The following is a 22,613-nucleotide window of genomic DNA, read 5'->3' as shown; positions in this document are numbered from 1 at the left end:
CAACATGGTGAGTGGCGGCCTCCAAATCCTCTGCTTGCAATGTGTCCTGATGCTACAAGGCCATACATTAGATACTGACTTCTGTGAAGATTAACATTGAGGTAGTTTAAACTCACTCAGTTTGGAACTCCCCAGCTAGGCAGCCATTTTTCTCCTTATCCGGACCAACCCCTGGTAGGGATTTATGGCCAGATATACTAAAGGAAATTGCATTTCTTAATGGACCGAATCAAAATTGTGATCTGTTAAGAAATGCAATATTGCCTTTCAATATGCACAAAGGCCTAAACGCGATTCCAAAATGTGATTTCTGCCCGGTACCCTTTTTAACTTCATAATGATCTCTATGTTGCAGAACTACAGGTAAGTAAGCATTTTTTATGATACGTGGTATACCCATGAGCTGAAATAGGGGAAAAAAGCCTAAGAAAACTTGAATCTATTTGGAGTCGGTGCTGCAATCAAATATTATATTGGAGTTAAGGCAGATTCACAAACCTATCGCCTTCGCATGAATTGGACAACACAACCTCTTCGTTCTTTTATCAAAAATAAAGAAGAGTCAGAGAAGACTCCCTAAGAAAAGAAAATCTTCCTTTAACTGAATCTGACACTTTAACTACATACTTGGCTACATACACAGGCAGTTTCACTGATTTTCAATTATTGTCAAACAGAAGAGCAAGCCCTCATGTTCTCTACTTAATTTTACGATTGAATACACTGTGTACACTATAACACAGATATTTAACACTTCACTGGGTTTTGGTCATATTCCAGATGCTTTTGAGCAAGTAATCATAAGACATCTACTGAAAACAAATGTTAAGTAGTTGGTCCCTAAAACTTCAGAGCCATCACTCTTGTACCTTATGTTTCCAAATGTACGTAGAAGTCCGTTGCAGCTCAATTTCAGTGTTTAGATGCTGCATATTAACCAAGCTGATTTCTGACCACTGAACAGTTGTTACATCTGTGGTAGATGATCTTCATATGATTGATTTTGACAGCGGTTGTCAGTGCAGTAAGCCTGTTGGATTGTGTCACCCCATTTTGACCCCAACAACCTTTATATCTGGCTGAGGTTTTGTTCAAGTTATGCTGTGGAAGATACCATTTTGCAATGTTTCAGTATTTCTAATCCAATAAATCTCAGTCAGTGCAGCTGGGGTCTTTTACTTCTGAATGTAAACCTCTATCATTGGATTCCCTCAAGGATAATTCAATGTCGTCACTACTTTCAATGTTTTTTGGGCTTTTGGCAAATTAGCTTCATTCCTGTAATACATGTTCCTTATGTATGCTGATGAGACCGTGACCCTTTTAATCTCCCTTTTAATCTTAACAAACAATCTGGTATTTTGATCTCTAATTTTTGAGTAATTTTAGAAACCACCATACAGTGGGTGGTGGGTGGAACTCAATTATCTTCTATCAATTTAATCCTTTCTAAAACAGAGTTTTTGTTCACTCTAAGCCAGATAATAAAATGGCATCAGACACTGTGGCCAAATGTATTGGCCCTCTCCTGAACCAACTCAGGTTGCTAAGAACTTGGGAACCCTGCTCAATTCTGAGTTCTTGCTAACTCAATAAAGTGTAAGATGTTACCATTTCATGCATCTGTACATTCTTCATTTGATTTTTCCATTTCACCCCATCATAGCTGTAATTTTTTTTATCGCATATTGACTTTGAAATTCAGTATATTTGACACTCCACAAAATCACTATATAACAATTACTACACTTTAAAAATGTGGTTGTTATGGTGATATTTCACCTGAATTGGTTTGATTACATTTCTTAATATCTTCTTCAACTCTACTGGCACCTGGTTCACAAGAGAGTTATTATTAAACCTTTATGAATTATGCAGAATTTTCTATGAAAATATGCTCCCTCAGCTGGGCAAGAATCTTTTTAACCAAGACCCCAAGTGTCAGTTCAGATCAAATTCATAGCTACTTTTTTTTCAAGTACCTAAATGCAAATCTAAACAAGCATTTGCAATGCAATCGGTCTCGCCTTTTCCTTGCAGCACATTATCCCGAGTGCTTCAACCACCGGTTCAAATTAAGCAGAGGGAGAGGGGAGCAACACGGGAGGGACCAGAAGCCTGTAGGGAGAGAGGAGCAACGAGAGGCCTGGAGGCAGAGAGGAGCAACGAGGGAGGAACGAGAGGCCTGGAGAAAGAGTGGAGCAACGAGGGAGGGACGAGAGGCCTGGAGGGAGAGAGGAGCAACGGGGGAGGGACGAGAGGACTGGAGAAAGAGAGGAGCAACGAGGGAGGGATGAGCGGCCTGGAGGGAGAGAAGAGCAACGAGGGAGGGACGAGAGGCCTGGAGGGAGAGAGGAGCAACGAGGGAGGGACGAGAGGCCTGGAGAGAGAGGAGAGCAGAAGAGGAGGGAGGAGAGGCCTGGAGGGAGAAGATGGCATCATTGGAGGGATGATTAAACTGAAGGGAGAGGGGAGCAACGAGGGAGGGACGAGAAGTCTAATTGTTTTGACATTTAGGAGTGAGAAGCAGAACGTCGGCCCCTTGAACTTGAGAGCATCCTTGACTCTTGGAGATCCAACCCCCTTTGAGTCAGCTTCGGCAAAAGTAGCAGGTCACACAACACATTCTGGAAAAGTTCAGTTAGAAAGGTAGTGATTAAGTTGAAAAAGCTTCCAAGGAAGTGAATAAGAGGCAAATTTTCTCACAGGATTTATTTTAATAAATAACATTAATGTATTGTTTCTCTCCAATGCTGCTCAGATCCCAGCAGCATTGGAGAGGCACAGCGGGATGGCAACCCTCACACCTTCCGCCCATGATGAGCTGCTAAGAGGTGCTTGAAGGTGACTGAGAGGAAGGGGCTGCAGGGGCATCTATTCAGATGCAAACAGCCCTGAATGCGTCATGTCTCTGCAATTTAGAGCAGCCTCACACATTCCCTTTCTGCCCAGGGTCCCAAACATCCTAGAACCGGCCCTGATTACCCCGAGGCAGCACATGGTTCTCTCCACAGAGCTTAATTACTGTTACTAAATTGTAAGCAAACCTCGGTTCTTCAAACATGAAGTCTATAATGTAATAAAATAAAGAAATTGCACAATCGCACCCACACTGATTAACAAAGTATGGAGGACAATCAGTTAAATCAGTTCTCTTGGAGTATCTCCTTTAAGTACTGTACATCACAGTGGGGGGTGGCAAAACTAACATTTTGGAAAGAGAGCCTGTCTTCTCGTTGTCTTGTCCAGGAGGGGGTGAGGAGCCCTACCCCACCCTGGAAGAGACCAGATGATACTAGAATACTGCATGCCCACCCCTGTGCCCACCCTGGTGGATCCTGTTCCCCCTCCTGTGATGGCTCCTGCCCCCCCAGTGATGGCTCCTGTCCCCCCATGTGGTGGCGTCTGTCCCCCCCCCCCACCCCACCCACCCCCCTCCAGTGGATCCTGTCTTCGCCCTGGGTGGCTTCTGTCCCAGTCCTGGAATGGCTCCTGCAGCGTGGGTGAAGTTCCTGATGGCCCTCTTCTCAAAAAGGCTCAGCTCAAAATTAATATGAGAAGGTGAACGAGAGAGTAAGTGAAGGGGTGGCTGGATGGCTGGATGAATTAGTGAAAGGGTGAATGGATGAATGAAAGATTGAATAGATGGATAATGAGAGAGGATGGATGGATTGATGAGTGAGTGGAAGGATGGATGAGAGAAAAGGTAAATAGCTGGATGTATGGGTCGAAGCAAGCTGGATGGGTAAAAGGGTGTATGGATGAGTGAGAGGATGGATGAGTGAAAAGGTGGATGATGAGTGAGTGGGTGGATGGATGAGTGAAATGATGAATGATTGATGAATTGATAAGTGCAAGGGTGAATGGATGGACGGATGAGTGAAAGGGTGGATGTAAGGATGGATGAGTGAGTGAAGGGGAGTGTAGGTGGACAAAAGGATGAATAGATGAGTGAAGGAGTGAAAGGATAAATGGATGAGAGAAAGGATGGATGAGTAATAGGGTCAATGGATGGATTCATGAGTGGATGAGTAGATGGGTGGGTGGATGGATGGAAGGAAAGAAGGATGGCTAAGTGAAAGGGTCGATGAAGAGAGAAAGGGAGGATCGATGGATGACTGAAAGGGTGGATGGGTGAAAGGTTAAAAGGCTGGATGGATGAGTGAATGAATGGATGGGTAGAAGAGTGGATGGATAAGTGTACAGATTGATAGGGTGAAAGGGTGGATGGATGGATGAGTGAAAGGATGGATGAGTGAAATGATAGATGGAAGGATACATGATGGATAGGTTTGCAAATGGTTGAATATGTATGGATATGTCTGGGCTTACTTATATACTATTGCGCAACCTCCTCTGATGTGTCTGTAAAACTTACCTATTGTCCTGAAGTTTTGTCCTGAATTTTGATCTCCTGTCCTGAATTTGTGTCCTGAATTTTGACCCTTTGTCCTGAATTTTTACACTCACCGTCCTGAATTTGCACCAATGCCAGTTGGTCACCCTAGTGTGCCTCATTTAAGCATCTCGCAAACAGCTCAGATCTCCTTTCAGTCTGAGTGATGTTTGAACAATACACAGAAAGCTAGCTAGCCAAGTCTGTGTAGAAACTAATGACAGCGGCTTAAAATGCATTAATTTTTAGGTCTCGCTGAGTCAGCGTGCATGCGTTGCTCGGAGAGACTTTAGTAGGTGAGTTTTCAAAGTGCTACTGGCTGGCCTAGCGTTTGCGTTCACGCAAGCTTGCAGCCGCCAGCCGCACGTCTTTCGTTTTGATCGCGATCACTTTTGTTTTCACGGCCGCGGGGCCGTTACTTTTACGGCCGCACGGCCAATGCTTGTTGATATTTGCTCCTTGAACCAGACTCCTTACAGCATGACTTTTGAACAAGACAGGAAGCTGTCAAATGTGAAGTGATCGATTAGAGCTTTAAGACAGGATGGGACTGAAATATAATTCAGAACTTTTAGGGCGAACGAATGAAGCGTGTATGCAATGAAATATTCTGTCACTATGAGTTTGGCAGATGACGGATCTGTTAACTCCGCGTTTCACTGCAATTCGGGTTGTATCCAATTTCATGTGGCTGCCCTTGTGCATCTAGGAACAGTACCCAAAGTCTGTCCACCAGGGGGAGCAGCAGAGGCATTCTGGGAACTTCTGTCACTGGGCTGAAACACCGCGTCCCGCCAGTAAGCAATCTGCACACAAAAATTTCCCTTGTGGCATGAAACTCTCTTTCGGCTCAGGCTCCCGGGCAGAAGTTTACTCGTTGCTGTACCTGAGGGTTCACATTATGGGCTTGATCAAGAATGTGCCCAGCGGGGCGGCACCGGCCCTTGCTCTGTTTGCACTCTTTGCATTTAACACCTGGCTGTCGGTGCACTCTTCGGACTACAACAACCGCTATGCCGGGTAAGTTGCAGCCGCGGCCCGTGGAGGGAGTTCCGTGGGGCGGTAAGGCGGGGCGGGGGAGGGGCAGGGTGGGGGGTTCTAAAAACCGGAATATGGATAATTACAGGTAAGTAAACAATTAAATAAATAAAACGAATTTCGTAGCGCGCGTGATGCAGCGCGCGCTACGAAATTCGTTTTATTTAGTTTTATTTATTTAATTGTTTACTTACCTGTAATTATCCATATTCCGGGCCGCGGCTACTGCGGAAACTGCCTGAACGCAACCGGAGTCATAGAGGTAACAAGAGCAGCCTTGACTCCACCCACTCAGGCGTCCTGAATAAATTAGTCTCCGTGCTCCTACTTAAAATGTATGTGTCCTTCTGTAACGTATGTGGCTTGCAGGTATCGAGTTAGCGCTATATAAAAAAAAAAGCCTGCTCGAGTGATCACAAAGGTTAGGCTCGGGTAAGATTACACAGCGAAGTCAGTATATTTTTTTTTTAACAAATACACTCTCTAGTAGAGCGATCCCGACGGTCGCTTAAGCAAAGAGGTTAGTGGACTGTGTATACTAGTCGTTCGTGATACCTATAGCCTATAGGTACTTAATAAGGGGACTGATGGTCGTAGGGCGACTTTTAATACCATAGTTAAGTGTTTCCCAAACTGGGGTCCGTGGACCCCCAGGGGTCCTTGACACATGCCCAGGGGGTCCCCAGGCAGCAGTTTTAAAAGCACTGCCAAGTTCCTTGTAGAATTAGCAGTTTTCGAGCAACAATAAAAGTGTCAAGATAACACCAGTGATTAATGTACCTGCTGGAGAGAGATGAAAGTTTTGTCCAGTGGCAGGTTTCACTTATCTAATGTAGCACAGAGGGTTAATATGCCTGTTGCAAAGAACGCATATCATGCATTTTAACAAACAGTATTTTATGTGCATAGGTCAGTTGGTTACTGCATTTGTCACAGAGATTCTTGTGTTTCTCTGCAGCTCATAAGAGACCATCATAATCTAGCACAGTGACCTATAAACTGTCAAAGAGCTGCTTACACACTCAATGGTACAAGTTAGTAACGTATGTATTTCCCAGTCTTCCATTATCCTGATGCTGCTAAAGGGGTATATTTGGGTGGAAATACATTTTTATTGTTAAAGTCAATGCTAACCACTGTGTTATGTTCCGAATCCTGGGTTTATGCTTTTCCAGACAAACACTCTTTAAATATGCCTACCAGTATGAATGACATGTGAATCCTACAGGATATCAATGACGTTTGCCGATTTATTACGTAAACGGTTCTTCGGAACTAATCTATTTAGAGAAGGGAAGTAATCCCCACATCCTCGCTCGTGCCCCGCCTACATGTCGTTCTGGTAGAATGCAAGTGCCAGGAGGCAAGCTGCTCTCTTGTATCGCTCCGCCTGCCCCCACCCTCTTTGTACTGAGTCAGTGCCAGCATCCTGAGCAACAGAACAAGCTGTACTGTCCCATGCCACCACAGAAGGCTCTCACAGATGCGCGCCTGGGAGGAACGTGTGGTGGCACTGGTATGTGGGCGATGTCTTAGCTTTGTTCGCCCTCTGCCGTTAAATCAAGGCAGACAATTGCGTAGGTAGAAGACAGTGACACCAGTACTTGTGATGGAAGCAGGCATCAATCGCCCTTATGGTGCCATACTAGCTAAAATCCTACCACATAGAGGTCATTTCAGGACTGGAAGGAGACGGGACTAACCTTAAGAATGAAGGAGGTATGAGGCGTGCCTGCTTGTAATTCGCCTTACCATTGTTCACTCGGCTCTGAGAAGGCTGCAGGAAACCGCTTCGCCTTTTGTGCTGTCTCTGCCTGCCACTATTTTGTCACGCATGCGTACGATGTAAGGTATCGCGCACATGCGAGACAAAGAGTGCAAATTAAACCACCAATCACATGCCAAACAAGCATTTCTTAATGCAATAGGACGCGTTTTTACTCGAAACCTATTGCATTGGAAATGGGTGGGTGGGGGTCAAGTAAGGCACAAACGGGAGTGGGGGGGGCTGAGGGAAGGGGGTGAAAAGTCAGACTGTGGGAGAGGGCGGGGGGGAGACACAGGGGCAAAAATAGTTTTGGAGTAAAGGGTCCAATAGCCAGGGAAGGATATAAATGACAACATGGCCGTCAGGAGGAGGGACTAATAACCTGAAAACGAATCAAAATCAAAAACATAGATGGGAAGTGGGCAGAGCTTTTCCCCACAATACTGTATACAGCATCTCTCGACGAGACAGTGCATGCGCTGCCTAGCCGAGAACTAAAAAGGGGTGTAAAGACCTTTCGTATTCTGATAGCCATATGTTTGAATGCTATCGCTCTGACCAGCTTTCCTGTAAGTACTTTTCTTCAGTTTGGAAGGAAAATTAAACATGTTTTTACAACAGCCTTGCTGTAGAGCTGGACATTGGTTCATTTGCATTCTGTTACTGTCTCCCGGAGACTCTTCAGACTCGGTTTCACAGTCACCAAATACCCATTTAATCACAACAATAATAATAATAATAATAATAAAAGTTCAACGCATTTCCTGATCCTCATCTCCTTATCATTTGAGTTAATATTGAGTACCTGCCACCTTCTTATTTTGTAAGGCTTAGGGCCTTTTCTGGTCCACTATTTTGGGGGTAGAGTCTGGACATGGTCGTGACCAGTTTTCTCTGGGTACCCATGTCAAGGGGCCGGTCAGCATGCATGACCACACACTTATTTGTCATTGCTTACTGCATAGTGTGTGAGGATTTTCCACTTAGGTGGCTGTTAGGACTGAGGAAAGCCCTCACAGTGGTCTTGGAGAGCATGCATCTCTGCCTATAAGAAGTTGTAACTTTCTGACAGTTAACACAGCACACACAACAAGTGTACGTGTGCGTTGGAGGCAGTCTTGTGACACGGATTGAGAAGAGCTGGGGTTTTGTGGTCAAAGGGGCTCACCATGTGCACCCTCCTTTGCAGCAGTGTGATTCTCTCCAGGCTCTCGTAAACTGACAGTGGTGGAAGTTACATGATTCTAGAAGCATGAACTTTTCTGGCTGTTGCCTGTGAGGGAGAGTGGCCTACAATCCTGTCCTGAGTTCTGAAATGTGGTCTTCCAGTTCCTTGCAACCGTGTCAGTTACGCATCCATGTGGGACATGGATGTCATATGTGTGTGCTGCTTTTGTGTAGAGGATGCATGTGGAGTGCTTTAACACATGTGGCTGTGACCAGACTGAGTTCAGGTTTTGTATTTGATATATTATAGTGGTCCATAAGATAGGGTGTTAGAGGGAGAACACAGACAGCAAATGTAGACTGCATGACTTCCCCCTGGAAAATTCTAGGGATATTCTGTAGTGGGCCAGGTTGAGGAGTGTTAAGGAGGGAGAACAGACAACCTCTTTGAACCTAGGGACTTCCTCTCTGCCCTTTCATGACCATTTGTCTATAGAAGGCCTACCTTCCACAGTTTAATAGGTAGTTAAATGGGGCAGCCTACCTCGTCTTTGTGGTTTTGTTTTTGGTGTTCCTGACGAGAGCTCCCAAACACCTTCCTGCTCACATTTTGTGACAAATACATTGACCCAATCAGTCTGAGTGGAATGAGCAAAAGGGAAGATCTGTCTGGAACAGGACTCAGAAGTAACAGTTGGAATACATGTGTTATCTGCAGCTTTCCTATAAAGATGAGAGAGCAACTTCGAGTGGTATGCTGATATTTATTTTTTGAAGCCAGGATTTCCACACCAGGTGGAATCAAGAATCTCTAAACTGTAGGGTTGGGGTGTCCTAGCAAACTCCCTTTGCCAGGGTTCTGATTAGTATTCCGGGTAATACTGCTTTGAACTGCCTGAAGATTCTGCCTGAACTGAATTTTGATGGGGAGAGTGGACTGACTGTTCTGCAGGGACATTGAGGGTGTCCTTGCGTGAGAGAGATGCTGCTCTGTGATTGTATAGGAGCTGAGGCAGGATTAGTTGAAGAATTCCAGTGTAGGCCCAAGACCAATTTGCGAGGGTGAATTCCAGGAGTTCATGTGATGCCATTATGGTGTGATGTGACTGCATATCCCTATGGGCAGAGGACAACTCGGAAGTCTCTGCAAATTAACTAGCATCACTCAAGTGTCACACAGACACCCAGCTCTGCAAGAAATTGCCCCAGTGACTCCAAGCATGGAGGTACTGCAAGAGGCCGGCCCACCTTCCACTGTCTACACCGAAGACAGGCCTCTGTGACAGAAACCAACACCAGGAGTTACATTCTCATTTGGAGGTGGCACATAGCTGTTGAGATGCTGGGTTTGTGTCTTGGCCCGAGCACGACTCCCCGGCTAACTGATCCACTGAAACTCTACACACTGTGCTCTCCCCAGAGCCTCCACGACTGGTGCTGGCACTACTTCTTCTGACCAGGTAATTTTGCAGCATCTCAAAACCCATCTGCACACTGTTTGGACAGGGTCAAGCTCAGCTGGGGTCCGTGCAGGTAACATTGGTGGGGCCGGGTGAAGGGAGGGGGATTTCGAGGGACGATGCAGAGGGAAAATTAAAAAAAGAATATTAATTTTCCCTCGTCATCGTCCGTCAGCCCTGGCCCTACCGCTGCTACCTGCATGGACCGTGGCTGGTCAAGCTCACTGCTCCCTGAGAGTTTTTGGCTGTGCAGCACACACTCTAAAAGCAGAGCAGCGCACATCCACAAAGGATGCTAAAATGTACAGTCTGTGCTAGATTCAGTCAAACACCACTGAAAGGTACGTTGTCCCATGAGGGAGCCAGAATTCGGGGGCAAGCCGAGACCAAACCCTTCATCAGAAATTAAAATTGGGCACCATTGCAACGATGCCACCTTCCCAAAATGACTTTTTAGACCCTGTAATGCATAATGTGGGGAACTCTCTTCGACTGTGATACAAAAGCATCTTGCAAGGTTGCCTGGCGGCAATGATCTAGGCCACTCTCAAAATCAGCTGTTTAAAGGATAATAGTGGCCCATTGTAATTAGTTGCTACTGAACAGAACAATTTATCTGTAGTATTAAATTGTGCTTTACAGTAAAGTACTTCTAATTTTCGAAAGACCAACACTGACTGAACATTGCATTATTAAATCCCATTAGTGGTTTGTAGTGATATAAGTCTCTAACCTCTCCCACCCCCTTTAATTTTTAAAATCAGAATATCTAAGCTCACCCCCCCCCCAATCCCCCCCCCCTCCCACCCACCTACCTGAGTAAGCCTTGAACTGCAGGCTTGCACTACCTTGAGATCAAGTCCTAAAGGTTTGTACTTAGTGTTCATTGTTGGGCCCAATGTAAGGTTACTCCCAGGTCGTCTGTGGTCAACTGCTTTGATTGATACAACCAGAGCCCAATAACCCCTGAATGCAGAGGAAACATCTGAACATGTTCGAACATGAGCATATTTCTGAGTTACATATTTGTAAATAATACCCAAGGAGATAACTATATTAAGTTCTGAGCAAGCAATGCGTTTTATTCAGGAAACCTTGTTCAAAACAGCATCTATGCATTTATTATTAATATTTCGGTTATTACAACACAAAGGAACTTACTTCTAAATGAACAACTTCTGACTGTGTCTCATGGTATTTCATTATTTTTATGCAACGCAGTCAACAGATGATACAGTTCATTTGGATAGATTGCTCATACTGCTAATCTGGGAAAATATATGGATGGCGACAGGAGAAACTACCAAGTACACATTTTTGTTCCTTTGAACTGCTGCTTGAACACGTTTTTTTAAACTCTTAGTTTCAGTTACATCTATCCAAGTGTCATTGTTTCCTACTCATTGTGTCATAGTTATTATTTTGATACCATTCAGCAGACACTGTGTTTGTTACAGCAAAACCGTTGTTTTCATGATTTCATTTGAATCCCATTTGTCAGACAATGTCTCCCAGGCTTCTGTGATGGTGGACCCAGATCGGAGTGAGACTTTGCTTCCATTCAGTATCCCATTGTCATTTCGCACTCCATCTCCTCGTGTCTCTCTCCAGGCCGTCAAGGACAGGTAATTCATGACAGTCTACTCACATCACCCATTTTTGTTTCTTTGTATACCAAGGTGGCCATTTGTTTAGTTATATAGTACCCAATGCCACGCGTCACTGTTTCTAATCACTGAAAGGGAACTAAGTATGTCTACCAGCCTGAAGCAAAAGCTGAATAAGGATGAAAGGAAATGTTGACTAAAGAGTAGAGGGATGGTCATGCTGTTCAAGTGAAAGACAGAGGTAATACATTTTTAGAAAAAAGGTAAATAAATGTTGAATAACAATTTCTAGACCTTCCTGAGCAGTTATAGAAGAAGACTCAGACGTTGGCAATGATATCCAGAAAGGCTGTTGATTTTCATAGACCACTATATAGTATTAATTCTATATGTTGGTATAGTGTGTGCCTCCGTTCAGAGTGAATTTTGGGTGATGGCTGTACATTAACCTTTGTCAATGAGCTCAGTTCATACTTTACCACAGAAATCAAAATAATTATTCTGACCAATTGAATGTTTCAGATTACCAAATGCATCTAGGCAACCGTCCCTTGCATGACTCTTTAGTGCCTCGAGGAGTGCTTATTGAACAAACAAAGCTTAGGCCTAATTCAGTCATAGCCACATCACCTTTGGGTACCTTCAGGACTGCTTTCCTGAAATGAGGGCCTTAATTTTGTTGCTGCCAAGATTTGCAGCAATTTATTTTCGTCCAAGCGGCAAACACTATCAAGCAATACGTGGAGCAATGTGGGTGTGAGTCCAAGACCCTGTTTAAAGAAACCACAATCTGAATTTCCCACACTTAGGGCTTTAGAGTTGATCTAAAAGATCAGGTTATAGAGTCCAGGAAGGTGACATAAAGACTGAAAATTATTGGACCCAAACACAACTCCTGAGACACACTACAAAGAAGTAGCTCATGGTTTGATTAAAAACACAAGGTGATGGATCTTCAAAGACGTAACTGTAAGAAATTACATTATCCACTTATGTGCCAAGCCCTGCATACACGTTGACAAGAAGTAAGCAAAATGCCCTGATGGGAGAATATGTCAAATGCAACACTTTGGTGTGCTTTGTTTCCTGAAAAAAAGTTGGGGATCATCAACTACTGCTCAGTGTGTCACATCAGTCTCATGCAAAAGACGATGATCAGAAAAGAATCAATATAAGAATTAGGCTATTTTGAATACAAGCTCTCTTTCTATGGGTTTAGCTGGAAAAAAGTAAACAGAAAGTGGCTTTAGGTTACTGAAAACCTTTGGTTAGCAGTAGACTTTTTCAGTAACTAGACTGCAATGGCTTGATTCCAATTTGTTGGAACTGTCACTCCTGTGAAAAATACTTGCAAAGGGCTGATAGAATAGGTGTAATGCCATTGAAAAAATATGTGCAATATATAGATAGGGCACAGAATATGGAGCAAGCCACGTTTAGATTCTGGCATGCTCAACAGTGCATTCAATAGAGAGCCAGGAATGGTGCGCCAGTACTTGCCTTTGCCAGTGCATTCTTTTTAATCTCTGTATCTGTATTTCATTATCCTTTTTCATTGTTTTAGTCATCCTTTTGTGTTTAAGCATTGTTTGTAGTTTACATTAATTCACATCCAACAGAACTTGCCTTTATGCCAGTGAGTATAACATTTTCCTATGATGTGCATTAAAACTCAAAAGGTTTTTATAGTTGTTTTAAGAAGCAGATGTTATTGTTTTATTTCACATTTGCATTGTAAGCATATTTCCACTACATTTAGGCTGTGGTATTTTCTGTTTTTGTGGTATATTCTTGGAATAAAAATGAAAACATAACGATTGCACACGCTTGCCAAGGCCACATTTATTGACTTTGCTAGTCCTTGTGTAAGGAATCTTTTTCAACTGCACTTCGTTTGGACCTTTTAAGTTATTTATTTCTTCACTGTGCTGTTTAGTTGTGCTATTACACAGCACTTTGTGTGTTTGCTTCAAGGCCTGCCTTGTCACTCTGGCCTAGTTACCAAAAATGAGACCAGGAACTAGAAGAGAAACCCATTTACCTCTGTAATTGCTCAATTTTCAGAGTTAATTACTGTGAGTTTCTAGGCGATACATTAGAATTTAGACTTTGAGGGTATGCGGTTTGTTTTTTCCCACTTAAATGGGTAATCTACTGGGTGTGGTGATAGCCCTAGCTACAACTCGTGACCATGAATCAGAACAAAACTACACTGTAAATGGCTGGAAAGGGAATGAACCAGACACCAAACCTCCAACAGATACACCTACAAAGCTGCTCTCAGATGCCACCACCAGCAACTACAAGGCGCCAAGAAACGTGCACTAGCTCAATGTAATACAGGAAGCTCCAACAGCAACAAGGAGACCTTCTCGATCACAAAGGACTTTACCATTCCTTCTGCAACAGTCAACATCTCCCTCTCCGGAGAACTCTGCTTTGGACTATTAAATGTCTTCCACAGCAAAATCAGTAACCTCTGCAGCAACTTCCAACACTGACAGTCAATGCCGGTCTACCCCACTACCTCTCGATACAACCACCTGACCAAATGGGCTTTCCTTACCAAAGACGACACTGCGACAATCAAAAGGTCTATCCACTCATGGGCTCCGCCGAACCATGGCCATACCACATCTACAACCTCTCCCACTTCATCAACACCTCCATCGTTTCCACCACATTCCCTCGCAACTGGAAATTTGCAGAAGTCTACGCCCTCCTCATAAAACAGCTGACCTGAATCAACTGTTCAATTACTGTCCAATATCCCTACTTACGTACCCAGCTATAGTGATGAAGAAGCCATCAACAAGCAGCTCTGAACCCACCACAAGTTTCACCCCCTCCTGGACAACACTAAATCAGGTTTCAGAAAGAATCACAACCCCAAAACATTACTCGGAGCAGCCACCGACAACATCAGCACCATCCTGGGCCACTGAGAAACAACAGCTCCATCCTACTCGAACTGTCTGCAAGCCTTCACCACTGTCTCTCACAGCACTCTGATCAAAAGACTTCAAGACATAGTCATCCAAGGACCCGCTCTCCAATGGATCTGCTCCTTCCTCACAGGAAAAACCCAAAGAGTTAGAATGCCACCATTCACATTGAAATCTGCGAACTCCCCCAGGGATCTCCACTCAGCCCCACCCTGTTCAACATCTACATGACCCCACTAGCAGACCTCATCCAAACCGAAGGCATCTCCATCATCTCATTTGCTGACAACACCCAACTCATCCTTTCCTTAATGGACTAGACAACTACCCCCAGAACCAACTTCTTAAACTGCATGACCATGGTATCTGACTGGATGAGAACAATCTACCTTAAGCTCAACTCCTATAAGATGAAAGTGCTAATCTTCGGAAACAAGACCCCCCATGGGCCATCACAGCTAGGACCGACACCAACAGACCACGCAAGAAACCTAGGGATCATCCTAGACTACAAAGTCTCCATGCAGGGAGTATGCCCTTATGTACCCGAAGGCAATCTGGAAATCCAAAGACAAGCTGTTTGTCGCTGAACACTGCAGGAAGTGGTGTAAGGCCAGCTCGAAGTCGAAGCACAGACTCCTTCCTGCTCTTGGGGCCGTTATGACAACAGGCCATCATCACTGTCTAAATCTTTGCGTAGGTTAAAATCCAAAAAGAAGGATAAAAAGTCCAAGCAGGCCCCAGCCCATCCTCTGAGAAGTAGTACCCCTCGGTCTCGCTCCAAGTCCCCTTCTGAGGAGCCAATTCTGCAGCTGATCCTGATCAAATACATTTCCTGGGCCATCGCAATACCACGACAGATTGTGGTGTTTAAGGAGGCAATGCTATACTTCACATCTTTGACACCCTACTGTCACTCTCTAGTGTGGCTCTGGGCCACATAGATCCACGAAGGCCTTCAAAGAGGAGCCATAGAGATAGTCCTGGCTTCGGAGATCTGAACTGGGTGTTCCTCTCGTTATAAACTAGTCATGAAAAAGAGTGGAGGTCGTCAGCCAATTTTACATGTTCGATTCAAAATTCTCTTGCTGGCCCAGATTCTCTCTGCCCTAGAGCCTGGATGTTAGTGTTGTACCTGCAGGACTTCTATTGTCATATTCCCATCCTGTTGGCCCACAGGCATACCTGCGGTTCAAGGTAGGCCATGAACATTTTCAGTTTTCTATACTCCCTTTCGTACTCACAAGTTGATGACTGATTGTTGATGGTGGATACCAACAGTCAGTCGTGGACCACTTCCAGATGATTGCAAGGCTCCTTACATCACTGGGGTTCACCGGTAAGTCTCGGTAAGTCTCTGTGAGGGTAACTCTGAGGCTTGCTCATCGACCTTGCCAAATGGCACAAGCGGGCTCTGCAGTGGGATCTGAAGTCTCTCTGGGCAAATACCAGGGTAACCATCCAGAGTTCACAGAAGACTGCACATGATCTGCTGTGGTGACCGCAATTGGATTAGTAGCAGGCCCTTCTCCCTGTTACACACAGAGCCAAAGGTGGGGACAGACACTTACTGCTGTTGGGGAGGTCATCTGGAAAAGGGGCAAATCAGAGCACTCTAGCCTGTGGTGGAGGTCTGCCTCCACCTTTCTGTCTTCCTGCCCCCTATCAAGGGGATGTTGGTTCAGGTCCTTACCACACCCTCATGTGGTATTTCAACAAATAGAGCAGAGTGAGATGGTGGACCCTGTGCCAGGATTTGTTGCGCCTCTGGAACTGACTGATTCAGCAGGGCATTTCCCTCATCGTGCACCACTTTGCAGGATCTTCAAATGCCAGAGTGGATGAACGCAGCCATTGATGCCTAGGGGATCACAAATGGCAGTCACACCTGGAGGTAGTGCAGGATATCTTCCAACAATTGGGGAAAACCTGGCTCAATCTTTCTGCCACTGTCGAGCATACACAATGGCTGCGAGCTGGAATATTTTCTCTCTCTCTCTCTCTCTCTCTCTCTCTCTCTCTCTCTCTCTCTCTCTCTCTCTCTCTCTCTCTCTCTCTCTCTTCTCTCTCTCTCTCTCTCTCTCTCTCTCTCTCCCCTCTCTCTCTCTCTCTCTCTCTCTCTCCCTCTCTCTCTCTTCCCCTCTCTCTCTCTTTCCCCTTCTCTCTCTCTCTCTTCCCCCTCTCTCTCTCTCTCTCCTTCTCTCTCCCTCTCTCTCTCTCTCTCTCTCCTCCCCCTCTCTCTCTCTCTCTCTTCCCCCCTCTCTCTCTCTCTCTCCCCCCTCTCTCTCTGTCTCTCTCCCCCCTCACTCTCTCTCTCTCTCTCTCTCTCTCTCTCTTCCCCTCTGTCTCTCTCTCTTCCCCCTCTGTCTCTCTTCCCTCTCTCTTCCCCCTCCCTCTCTCTTCCCTCTCTTTCCCTCTCTTTCTCTCTTCTTCTCTTCTCTCTCTCTCTCTCTCTCTCTCTCTCCCTCTCTCTCCCTCTCTCTCCCTCTCTCTCCCTCTCTCTCCCTCTCTCTCCTCTCTCTCCCCCTCTCTCTCTCTCTCTCTCTCTCTCTCTCTCTCTCTCTCTCTCCTCTCCCTCCCTCCCTCCCTCCCTCCCTCCCTCCTCCCTCCCTCCCTCCTCCCTCTCTCTCTCTCTCTCTCTCTCTCTCTCTCTCTCTCTCCCTCTCTCTCTCTCTCTTCCCCCCCTTTCTTTTTAAGTTGCGGATTTCATAATTGCATTCAGGTATCCTTCTGCAAAGTCTGTGGAAACTGGGTCAAAATTGTGGCCTAGTGTGGCCCCGCCATAGGACTCTATATTGCAGGCCTAGATATTGGATGTTTTGCTTTTCATTTTGTGTTTGGCCCCCGAAGAACTTGCAGTGGGCACAGTTGGAGATTATCTGTTGGCCCTTTCAGGCTTTTTGCATTTAGTAGACCAATGGACCTTGTTCAACGCAACTGTTGTGATGCAATTTCTCAAAGGATTGATCCTCATGTCTGCCTAAAGACCTTTATGATGCAACAGTGGAACCTTAATGTGTTCCTTATGTGTAACCCTTATCAGCTATTGCTTAGCTGCCCTCTACGTGTCATAACCTTGAAGATGGTCTTCCTCATCTTGATAACCTCAGCTCATCGTGTAAGTGAGCTTCAAGCTCTATCACACCAACTGCCCTAATCGCTTTCTTCAGGTCAAATTGGTGCTGAAGACTAAAGCATCCTTTTTACCAAACAATGTGACTCCCTTTCCTGTCTCACAGTCCATCACTCTTCCAATGTTCTTTCCTGCTCACTTCTCAAAAGAGGCAGAGAAACTCCATCACTTGAACCCCAAAAAGGTGCTCAGTTTTTACAGCGATTGTACCAGAGACGGGTGGATAATCAGCTTTTTTCGGCATTCTTTGGGGTAAAAAAAAGAAAGAAAGGCAGAGCAGAAAAGAACTTTGGCCAGTTGTATAGTCCTCTGCATTAGGGTCTGCTATAAGAAGTAGTCTCCAGAAGGGTTGACCACGGCCAAGGCTGCTACTACTGTGTTGATTCCCTTGGTGCCATTCCTGGATATTTGTCAATCGCCGATGTGGGCATCAATGCACCCATTCAGGATGCACTATTGCCTTGAGAGCCAGGTCCAATGGGCGCATTTTGGCAGGACTTTTTGATCTGAGTCATTACACAGACCCATCATCGGAGGAGGTCCTGCTTATTCCAAAGATGAGGAATCTGTGGTTCGAAGCTTGCGTCAGAAGGACAATTTATTTACCTTCGGAAAAGCTCATGCTGTTTACTCTATTTAACTACCGATTCCGACATCGCCCTCCCACTTCTCCGTTCTGTGGAATGGACTCTTATCCGTTTCTAAAGTTCACAATTTAGAGATCTACTGCACACTGGCACCAAAAATTGCCTTTTGAGGTCCACTTCCGAGGGTGCAGATGTCCATAAAGAAACTGACGTCAGCAAGCTTGGGTGGCGTCTGTACATGACTCCAGAAGTCACCTCCTGGGTGGATCAGAGCCTACATGAAGTAGCACAAAGCGAGAGACCTAAAATCTGGAGCCCAGCAACTCCTGCACTATGAGTGGAATCCCCGCATTTAAATTATTGGAGGTACTTACCTAAGGATGTCCACCGTACCCCCCTTATATTTTTGATGAATACTGGAGCAGACCAGGTCAGGAAGGATCACTACTCTTCGAATAGTGTTGCTCCAGGCTTATGGGTTTTTGGGTTGAAGTGTAATTACTGAAATCTCTAGGTGATACTCCCTCTCGATCTGCTAATGATTAATTTCCCCGTCTCTAAAAGAAACCCTTTAAAACGTTTGGGTGAGCACGGTAACAGACTGCAAAGCTTTTGATTGCATAGATAGGATGGGAGTGCAGTCCTGAGCATGGCCATATTTAATGAAAGGATATTGAAATTCTCTGTAAAGGAACATCGCATAATCAATGAGAAATTACAAATCAGCGTTTTTTGGCATTTGGTTACGACTTGCCTTCGGATTGATCTCACAATTGTGGCTGAGGTTGCTGTCCCTGTTTTATTGGTTATCTGGGGCAGTGGTTCTTAAGCTTTTAACTTCTGCGGACCCTCGCTTAAGCCTTAGTGCAATCTGTGGACCCCCACTGAATCATTACTGGAATACAAAAACCTCCCACTGAGTCATTATTGGAATCCAGGGACCCAGGCCTAAGCAATTTTGATAATTTGCACCATAAAACAATACTCAAAAACACGGAAACAATCACGCATCAGACAAATACACATAATATTAAGTATTTTTTGTTTGTAATTTCCAAACTTATATTAAACAAATATATATACAGAAAGGTGTGAGCTTTTCTAAATTCATCTGAGGCCACCCTTTGTACATTCTCTATTCTGTTTGATACACTTTCACTACTCCCACAAATAAATCTGAGAATAGCAACTTAATTTTTAGTCTCCAGTTTAACATTTCTTCACATTTCCCGAAAATGTTGAAATCTTCAGCTTTACATTTTGCCTCTTCATTTATGTTCAATTTATTAATCTTCTAATATCATTTAATTTTCCAAGCGGTATTCAGACCCCCTGAATAGGCATTGCGGACCCCCAGAGGTCCCCAGGCCACAGGTTAAGCACCCATGATTTTGGGTATTTTTGAAGGTCTAAGTTAAAGGAGAACAACTTGGTATGTGTTTTAGCTCTAATGAATATACCTTAATGTAGTGTGTATAACTAATGAGAAAATATTGCAGAAGGATATGTTTAACAGGCCTTCATTGTCATTGAGTGAGAGAGGTGAAAATAAGATTGAGAAACTCCAGTCTCCCAAAGTCTAATTATCACCACAATGCACAATTTACTTCCCAAGGCATGATCAAAGTAGTTGAGGATCTCCATTTGCCTCACAACAATAGAACACCTCCCTCCTTCCACAGTCTTCTCTGTGCTCGATAGTCTTTCTAGCCCACGTACAGGATTTCCAACAGCTCCTAATCATTCATTCAGACAAATTTCAGTATGTGTGCAGCATGCAAGCACTGACATGACAGAACCTTATGTATGATAGCAGATTGGAGTACTGCTTATAAGGCTGAGACATTGACAGAGCTGAACAGGGTTGGGAGTATTGAAATGGGATGCATTGGACTTGGCTCGGAGTTGGAATACTCAGTAGCAATGCTTCCTGAAGGTTAGGATTATAGTGCACTTCCAGGGCTGTGTTTCTTCTATTACTGCAATAGACTTTGGGTGCTGCAAGTCATTCAGCTTTATTGGCAAATCTGTTTGTGAGTCACATAGAGGGAGAACTGCAGGTCATTTTTAAGGGCAAAGGATAGATGAGCCTGGAGTCCCATACGCAACAGCAGAGATCGCACAGGAAAGATTTGAGTTGCCTTGGCATATTAATGTGTTGGATCACTATAGTGGAGTAACTGGGAGGTCAGTTTTGAGGCGTATTGGTAGTTTTGTGTGGTCTTAGATCTGGAACTTTGGGTTCAAACCTAGGACCTTCCATATCAGGGTTTGGGTGCCTAGGCAATGCTGCTATGGTTCTGGACCAGCCTGCATATGTGTAGTTACATATCTCATGTTATCAGATGGCTTTCTGTGTCACTAGACAGCAGGAAAATTATTTCCCTGACAAAAATGCCTTTCCGAACCATCAAATATGTCGCTGATTGTATTGTGGCCAAACACTGAATACAGCATTTTTATCTTTTGAATGCTTCCGTAACTCATGAGCCTTGCAGTGATATTCTTTTTCTGTCATATTACGTGAATGTTTGAACATTTGCCTTGCAGTGTTTCAAGTTTTGTACGAAAGACTACAGAAAAGATTGGAACATTTCATGTAAACCCTGAGATCCGCCCCAGGTTAGATTTGAAAGATGAAGAGCAGAAAATGGAAGCAGCAGTCTCTGTTTTAGAAGACACAGAAGAAATGGACTATGAGTGAGTGCTGTTAATGTTTTGGGAAGCTGTTTAGTTAAATTATAAAATGAATTTAGACAAGGGACCTCTGGTCTCATACAATGAGCTGTAATTTTTCTTCTCGCATCCTTTCATAAATTATTCAAACTGTGATCTGTTGATGAAGTTAGAAGCTGTACTATTGAAATTGAATGTAAAATTCTGCCCTCCCACGTAAAAAATTCTATAAAGTATACTAAATGTTTAGGATTCCCATGATGAAGGCATCATAGACCATACCACCCTTGCCTTTAGGTCAAACCATCACAAACTGATACATATTTTATGATAATATTTGGACCAAAGTTTTTCAACCGATACTGAAACACAGGCTATTGTCAAAGATATCAACCCCCTGTTATTAGCTTTTCAAGTGAGGGTAGCACCTGCTCATGATGAACCCCTCCCCCCCTTCTCTGTCAGTCTGAGTCTTACTCTGCACAACAATAAACTAGCCTGATCAACAGAGCAAGTTCACCTCAATGCATTGGTCTGATTTTCATAAACATAGAATATTTCTGCATGTTTGCATGATCCTGAAACACATTTTTTAACTTGCATTTTCTAATTGGAATCGATTTAAACAGAAAAAAAGTTACTTTTTTGACTATTGTGTAACATCTAGAAAGCCAAATTAAACATGCAAAAGTAGTGCTTATAATAATACCAAAACACAGTGTTTCAAAATGAAAGCCGAAAATAGTATTGTACACTTAAACTGATTCTCCTCCCTTAATGGCAACATAAGCTGACTTGTTCCAGAATTCTCCGGAGGAACGCAGTCAGACAGTTTATTTTTCCTTCTCAATGAGTCAGGATCCCAAACATGTCTTCCTTGAATGTTATTATTACTTTTTTTTCTAATGAAATCTCAGTTTGTCCGCTTAACATCTGAGGACATTTACTCGTGTTTGCAACCTATTTCTGGTGTTTTTTATAATGTTCTATTGAGGTGTTTTCTCTTCTCGGTTCTTCTCTGTCACCATACCCGATCTTTGTAACAAATTCCTCTCTTATATAGGCAAGAAATTTCTGTGATATTTGCATGGTCTGTCCTGCTGGCTCTTACACTCTTAAGGAGTGTGTTCAAAGCACGCCATAAAGGACATTGAGTGATAAAGAGAGGGAGTGCACTTCTGATCCAAAACTGCAGAAATTTACAAACCCTGAGAAAGGTTGTCAAAATGGCCAGTGTCTTCATCCTCTGTCTTGCAAAAGGACAAGATTGAACACTCCTAGAGTCTGATTTAGAATAATCTTTTTATCTGTTTGACTGGTGGTGCCTGAAGTTGCGTCATTCTCATGCCTTAATGACTAGGGAGTCTAAATACTCTTGAGTTGACCCCGAGTCTTTCAGCGATGTCATGGTCTTTCTCAACATTGAAGTTCTCACTATCATTTAACGTTTCCCCTTTTCTTATCCAAGTATAGAGTTCAAGCTGCATATCGTCATTAAGCAAAGAGACTTAGAAGAGAAACTGTGCCATATCGCCATTTCCTAAACTTCTTAAGGTTTCCATAGAACATGACAGCCGAATACTTCTTTTTGTAAATAGGTTTGTAGTGCCTCTCCACCTGTTGCTTCTTCAGAGTTAACTCGTCCTGATTCTGAGCTCACTACAATTCCAACTCTTGGGCTGTCTGTTCTGTCTTCTCTAGCTACTTTGAAGGAGAGGCTCCAGCTGCAAAGAAATACTCTTATAAGATCTCCAAAGTAGACAGGTCTCCTGGGCAATCTCATAAGAGACCTACAGAGACGTATCGAAAAGAGGAACATCACTACAAAAAAACCCA

The 22,613-nt window shown here is 44.0% G+C and overlaps 1 protein-coding gene across 1 annotated transcript in view; it reads left to right on the top strand.

The window, feature by feature from the left end:
* Positions 1-22,613, top strand: part of HPS5 (HPS5 biogenesis of lysosomal organelles complex 2 subunit 2) — a 484,255-nt gene that overhangs the window by 335,929 nt on the left and 125,713 nt on the right. The window contains exons 13-14 of the mRNA XM_085648054.1: positions 11,331-11,454; positions 20,652-20,801. Coding sequence (XP_085504180.1) covers positions 11,331-11,454; positions 20,652-20,801 — 274 coding nt within the window. The remainder of the gene's footprint in view (positions 1-11,330; positions 11,455-20,651; positions 20,802-22,613) is intronic.

The sequence above is a fragment of the Triturus cristatus genome, chromosome 3_2 (genome assembly GCF_964204655.1).
Source record: "Triturus cristatus chromosome 3_2, aTriCri1.1, whole genome shotgun sequence".
NCBI lineage: Eukaryota > Metazoa > Chordata > Amphibia > Caudata > Salamandridae > Triturus > Triturus cristatus.
This window is presented reverse-complemented; position numbering and strand designations above follow the sequence as displayed.